This window comes from Cryptomeria japonica, chromosome 6 (genome assembly GCF_030272615.1).
Source record: "Cryptomeria japonica chromosome 6, Sugi_1.0, whole genome shotgun sequence".
NCBI classification, from domain to species: domain Eukaryota; kingdom Viridiplantae; phylum Streptophyta; class Pinopsida; order Cupressales; family Cupressaceae; genus Cryptomeria; species Cryptomeria japonica.
Window position 1 is genome coordinate 398,843,486 of NC_081410.1, and position 7,556 is coordinate 398,851,041.

General features: G+C 37.2%; 1 protein-coding gene across 1 annotated transcript in view; it reads right to left on the reverse strand.

Annotated features, from left to right (window-relative positions):
• The window catches only part of LOC131876619 (ATP-dependent RNA helicase dbp4-like), a 50,335-nt gene extending 45,835 nt beyond the window's left edge, over positions 1 to 4,500 (reverse strand). The window contains exon 1 of the mRNA XM_059222059.1: positions 4,336 to 4,500. Within this exon, the coding sequence (XP_059078042.1) occupies positions 4,336 to 4,500 (165 nt within the window). The remainder of the gene's footprint in view (positions 1 to 4,335) is intronic.
• Positions 4,501 to 7,556: the final 3,056 nt, after the last annotated feature.

Below are 7,556 nucleotides of genomic sequence, written 5' to 3' on the forward strand. Positions count from 1 at the left end.
CTTTATGACATGCTATGCTTTGATATAGATGCATTTATCTTTCAGAGTGACAAATTAAATTGCTTAATTATTTGGTTAATCAATCATTTTCACAAAAAAAATTATTGTTTAATCACTATTTTCAATTTCAAATTCAAATTTCCCTCCTTTGTGCATGATTTTTACTACCATTAGTTTGACCTATAATATTCTCGTGAGAAGAAATTGTAGGATTAAGGCTTCCCAAGGTTTAATTACCAAGTATATGGAGCCTAATTTGGATAACTTGTTTTATGAGAATGTTGGTGGTTCTTCTATACCAACAACTGATGTTATTTATCCTATTCTTTACATAATTCTCATGATGAGGGTGAGTCACTAACTAGGGTTTTCATTGACCAATTGGAGAACATTTACAATGGGTTTTAAAATCTTCAAAAATGGATGAGTTAACAATACCCTAAAAGTGAGGCTATCCCATTAATTGAAGGATTAAAAATGATGGTTCAAAATGATAAAATTGGCATGGATTTGTTGTGCAGCCTTGCTCGTATTGTTGACACTATCATGCCTATGAAAATTTGTGTCAAAGTCCTTGGTTATACCCAAGCTCCTAGTCAAGTTAATCATTCTCTTCTTATGCCTACATCCTTACCTAGTGTGCCTACTTTCACATCTAATATCATGACTACTTCCACATAAAATGTTAATCCTACACATATGTTAGTCAAGGGGGTAATATTTCTAGTCGAAACTCTTTCATCTCTCCTTTCATGAGTCTTCCATTTGTGACACAATCATCTCTCATGCCTACATATCATATTTTTCCACCTCCTTACTCTCAACCTCCACATTCATACAACAATGTGGACTCTTCCATCCAATCCAACATGTCCAATTTATTCACTAAAGCAACCATCAACAACCTAGCCCAAACCATTTCATACTTTCAACAACAAATGGCTTCTATGAACCAATAAAAGTTTAATGTTTTATGTATCAAGCCCATTATATAATAATATTATCCATGTCATCCCTCCTAAACATAAGGAAGTCCCTCATATCGAGCTTTATAATATAAAAACTGATCCCTTGACTCGTGGAAAAACATTTCAAACTTTTTGTAGTGATTTTTCTCATGATCAAACACTTATGGATAAATTATTTACTAAAACATTTAGAGGCAAAGCATTGAAATGGTATTTTTCTTTGCCTCCTTATTTTATTACATCATTTCAACAATTTTCTAATGCTTTTATTCAACAATTTCACAATAATATTGGTCCTCAGATTACTTTGAATAATTTGATTCATTATAAGCAAGGCGTTAAAGAAAAAGTGACTGATTTTACTAGTAGATATAAACATTTGCATTCTCAAATTGCTTATCCTATTCTTGAGCAAGATGTTCACAAAAAATTTATTTCTAATTTGCAAAAAGACGTTAGGAATAAGATTCTCTTTTTTGAGTTTACCTCCTTTATGCAGCTATATGCAGTGCTTCATAATTATCAACTTCAAGTGAGTCAATTTGAATCATCTTCTTCAATGGCTTTGGTTTATAAGAATGAAAGTTCTCAATAATAATTTGTGAAGTTTAAAACAAACAAGGGATTCATCAAGTTCAATGACAACACTGAAACCCAAGTAGCAGCTATAATCCAAATATTTTAGAAAAGAATTCACACCTGTTTCTAAATCTTTGCATAGCATTATGACACAATTGTTGTAAAAGAACATGTTGAAACTTACTACTATCAAGACAATTGATACATCCAAACCTTTTCCACCTTTTCATGATCCCAAAGTCTTTTGTCAGTATCATTGTCAACCTGGTCATGACACTGAAAAGTGTTATTCCTTAAGGAGTAGGATTAAAGATCTTATTGATAACAATACCATATTTGTAGTAGATGTGAATGACAAAGGAAATAAATCCATAGCTCCTCCTAATAAAAATCTCCAAATCTTTACTAATCATTTTCCTTTCCATTCTACTAATATGGTTGATTCTAAGCCTCTTGCATTTTCTCCCAATGACCTTGGCCTTGAGTCTAACAATGTGGTGAATCTTGTGGATAAACCTATACCCCCTAAGGACCTATGCATTACTTTTGATCCTATTGAGACTATTGAAGCACCTAATGGTGCACTATATATCACTGCAAAGATCAAAGAGATATTCTCAGGAGGAGTGCTCATTGTTCCAACATGTCTGGTGAATGTGACAACTAAAGAATATTTTTATACTTTACAATTGCATCAAGTAACATATGATAAATAGAATGTGATAGTTAAGATATTTTAAGGTTTTTTTTGTCCTACTATTTGTTCTATTACTCTTCCCATTGAGGTTGGTACTAAGTGATTAGATGTAATTTTTGCTATCATCCCTAAATCGAATTAATTTTGTGTGAAGTTAGGACATCCTTGGCTCTCTTCCATGAAAGAAATTCCTTCTACCATTTATAAATATCTTCAATTTCCTCATAATAACAAAATAATAGCTATTAATCATATTAGCATGTACAAACCTGTTACACACAATGCACCACTGAGAGGGGGGCGAATCGGTGGTTCTCAATCTTTTCACTTTAACTATCCTATGAGTGCAAACTAGTTATTAGTTCTAACTCGATACAGGCTTACCGGTTAGTGGAGAGACTAATCAAAAATGAATTCACACAAAAGGGACATCACATAACAACAACATATACAAGGAAAACCGAAGATGGGAAAAACCTCAGTGAGAAATGCTACTGGAGACTACTGCTCCAATCTGAACTCACAATCAATTTCTAATTACAATATTTAGGGCACCAACCCAAGGAGCTATAACCGCTGCACTGAGCTACAACTTAGTGAATACAAAACATAATCATTTTCAACTTAATAACCTTGTTACGAATGGATTTTGTAACACTTCTGCAAATCTCTCTGATGGATCTCTTGTCCAGTTCACTGTCGGTTCTCTACCTTACCCTCTCACTGCTACAACCTTATCTATTGTTGCAACCTTATCAGGTCATCCTTCTCTCCTTGTCTGCCGGATCACTTTCTCTATCGGTTCTCTTTGCTGGTTGCCTCTTCTCTGAACTACTTTGCTGCTCTCTACCACCAGTCTTGGTAACTCAGTTAGATATCTACCATCAGATACCTGTCAGTCCTCAGCTTCCCTTCTCTGTAATCTGCTATGGCTCTTCTCTTTTGATTTGGTCACCATTGGTTTCCTCCCCTGTCAAACTCAATGGCCGACTACCGGTTGCCTTTCTCTTACCGATTGAACACTTCAACTTGATTCTCTCTCACGCTAAGTGTCTCCTCTAACTCTTGATGAGCACTTGACTGATTTTCTCTCTTTTCCAACAAAAAAACTCTCTCTATCAATAGCCTCAACAATATCTTTGGCTTACATTCTTATAGCTATATTTTCTCGCCAAGATGTGAGTTTTCACTTGGTGCCTTTAGGGTTTCTTCCAATAATCATGAGGCACATCGAATCAAATCATATTTCATTTGATCTGATCTCCAAGATAACTACCTACACATCACCGTCATTAACGTCCCTTCCAAAACACATTTGCCAAGTTTAGCAAACATGGATAGTTAGTCGAAGAGACACGAGATAAATCACCATTAATGGTTTGCAGATTTCATCACCAACCTCATCCTATAGCTGGACACTCTACATCAATAACCTCATTTTGACCTTCCTCGAGCCACACACCTTTGCAATGTCTCTGCAATGCCTCCCATGATTTATGGGGTCTACAATTAATGTCGACCAACTTTATAACAACTTCGTCGATGTACATTCCATCTACTGCTGCATGCATGTCACCCACCTTGACACCACATGGCATATTTGTTGACATCCACCTTAGCTTGGTCCTCTTTTTCAGTTTAGATAGGATCACCGACCAAACACTCAACCAGTCCTTCTTTTCTTTCGATTCACTAACCCTGCTGTTATCTCACACTTTACTAATTACCCTTTATGTCTGCACTTTGTTGATCTGTCTGTGGATCACCTTAACTGGTCATTAGACATGTCTATCTGTAGCATGCACATTCTTAGCAGATAGGAGCACATCACTTCATGTGAGTTTGAGCTTGGCACCTTTAGGGTTTCTTCCACTAATCACAATGCACATCGAATCCAATCAGATTTCATTTGATTTGATCTCCAAGACAACTACCTGCACATCACCACCATTAATGTTCCTTCCAAGACATGTTTACTAAGTTTAGCAAACATGGACAGTCAGTTGGCGAGATAGAAGATCAATCACCATTAATGGTTCACAAATTTCATCACCAACCTCATCCTGCACCTGGACACTCTGCATCGATCACCTCAGTTTGACCTTCCTCGAGCCGCAAACCTCTGTAACGTCTCTGCAACACCTCCCATGATTTACAAGGTCTACAATTAATGTCGACCAACTTTGTAACAACTTCATCGATGTACATTCCATCTACTGTTGCATGCATGTCAGCCACCTTGAATCCATGTGGCATCTTTGTTGACATCCACCTTAGCTTGGTCCTCTTTGTCAGTTTAGACCTAATCACCGACCAAACACTCAACTGGTCCTTCTTTTCTATCGGTTCACTAACCCTATCGATATCTCACACTTTACTAGTTACCCTTCATGTCTGTACTTTGTTGATCCATCGGTGGAACACCTTAACTGGTCATTAGACATGTCTATCCATAGCATGCACATTCTCACCAGATAGGAGCACATCACTTAGCCTCTTTTCTTCCTTACTGGTTCTCATACTCACCGGTAACCATCTTGATGACACCTTGTCATCAACCTTTGACTAATACCAACTAACGCATCTGCATACTGGTCGCATACTCTCTCTGCAACTGCTCCACATTGCCTTCTTCACCATTAGGCTAGACATCATCTCAGCCAGTTTGTCAAGGTGACAAAACCATCACTCTTCATTTATTTCAGCAACTCAACATGCCTTCTCTGTCGGTCCAGTGCATATCCCTGATTTCATGCACTTGAGGCATTCCTTTCATTCACTGGTAGATCCTATGTGAGCCTCCATTCACCTGTCTTCTACTTTTGTCTTATCTCACAGAGCTAACATGCACACTTTTCATAATATGAGATAAGCTCCACTTATTGGTGGGAGTTAGTCCTTGTCATCTGCATCCTGCAATGTACTCATGTGGCTTGCCTATTTGTGTAGCATACCTTCTAACAAGCACATGTGATCCAGTTTGGGACACATTCACTATCAATCAGCTCTTCACATTGTGACTGCATCTTCATCGGGCAGGAGTCTTGTTGTTCTACATCCACACAGCATATTGGTGACCTGTACATACTTCTTCTCCCATGTTTATGTGATTTAGGTAACATTTTGCCTCTTCATCACAAACAATAGCTCAATATCTTTCCCACTCACAGATGTCATCATGTACTTGTTGTTATATCATAGTGGTCTCTTGTCCATATCTTCCACACAAGTTAGACACTAACTTTTGCACCGGTGACTCAATTGTGACTCCAATGGTCATTCCTTTGAATGGAATTCTTGTTCTTTACCCATGACCTGGAACACTTAGTTAACATTAATGACTTCATGTCAACAATACTCCCATACCGGTTGTCCTTCTATAACAATTGACATCAATGACAACCCAATGCCAACACCAACTCATGGTGAGGCATGGATATGTTAATCTTGATTACTTTTGGTATAAACAATTTGAGCTTCTTAATCCTTGAAGTGATACTCTTTTTGAATCTTATCAGAAGTGGAAGAATGAGATGATTTTATCTTTGAGTAAACCTAGACATCCTAGACCTATCCCTCCTCCTCATGATGGACCCGATCTCCTTCCTACACCTTCTATTTCACCTTTATATGTTGTGGTTCTGCCTCCTACATCTTACAAATGGAAGCACATGACATCTCCTACCTTTCAACCTCATAGACCTTCTCCTATTCCTAATTATTTCAAGGAAGAGAAGAAGCTTATTTCTATTGATCCTAAACCTTCACAACCCTCAGCTAAAACAAACAGATACCATTGTACGAGAGAATGTTGATGAAGAAGATGTGCTAAGGCTCGTAAAGTTTCTTCTCAACCCAATTCCTCCCCAAAGACACAAAATGCTGACTTGATACCATTGGTCCAACCTTCACCTAACTCTAGGGAGGAAGTTTAACCTAAATCTCGAAGATGTAAAATGCTAAAGAGAAAATAATGGTTCATGTTCTATTCCTATTATAGATCTTGTTTTTATTAATCTTGATGAAGAAATGGAAGGTAATGATGTTCATGCTAGCAATATTGATGAAAATGATTCCAATGACGAATATGAACTTGTTGATGTTGACAATGATTTATCTAAACAATTTTCAGAAGCATTAATCCTAGCTCTTAGTAACAGAAAAAGATACTCATCATTAGGGCATGGTCCTTGGTTGGAACTTGTAGTATCTCCATCTACCATGCTCGAAGTTGCTCTTCTTACATCTTGTCCACGTTCCCAAAATAATGTTCATTCAGATTGGTAGGCGGATGAATTTCTTGATTAGCTTCATTCATGTCATAGATTCTCTCTCCTCTCTTTCTTGTTTGTAATCTTCTTCTATTTGTTGTCCCTAGTGTTGTCTACTCGAGGATGATGCAAAATGTTGAGATCTCTTTTGGTCTCTTCCATTCTAGTTCTACTCTCTTTGGAGGATGACTCAAATAATTCAATACACATATACTTCATGATATACATTATTTATCATAAGAGCATACTGACCCCAAAGTTAAGTAGAACTCTTATGTGTTTTGTGATCATTATCATTTGACTTGTCCTTTCTTGGCTTGGACATATCATTGTGGTAACATGCTTATCTTTTGGATGCATGTTACCTTAAAGAAATTTCTCCCGATGTGGCATATGCAATCACTTTAATGTGGGGGCATACACTTCGCTCAATATTTCACTTTTTGCACACACTTTCACATGTCTTGATACTCAAGTTACTTTGCAAACTTGGCCTTTTCTTTGTAATTTTGGTATTCATGACTCATAGTAAGAAAAACTTACTAGGATAGTACTCATTATTCTCTCTCTCTCTCTCTCTCTATTTCATATGATGTCCATTTTAACTTGATATTAAAGTTGTAAGATACCTAAAGTCCACTAGGGGCTTGACATTTCTTGCCTATTTAATATTTTGGTTAAATTTTTCAATGCTAACCTTTGTACTTTACTGAGAGTATGCTTAGTCTCATACTCCTACTAAAGTGGGGGCTAAATGTAGCATCCAAAATTGTACCCCCTTACAATTTTATCCTCATTTGGGCCCTCACCTTAGCATTCATGTCTCGAGGCTTGATCGAAGCCCTGATTTTTCTCACACCATGCAAGTATCTCATCTTTTCCAGTATGCACACTTTCTGTCTCTCTTTTCTTGGTCCCTAATTAGTTAGGAATAGGGCATTAGCACCCTGGTCCTCAGAAACTACAACACCCAATGCTCTGGTCCTCCCACTTAGGGACCATTTTAGGGCTCCTCAATGGTAACATCATTTGAGCGGGAAG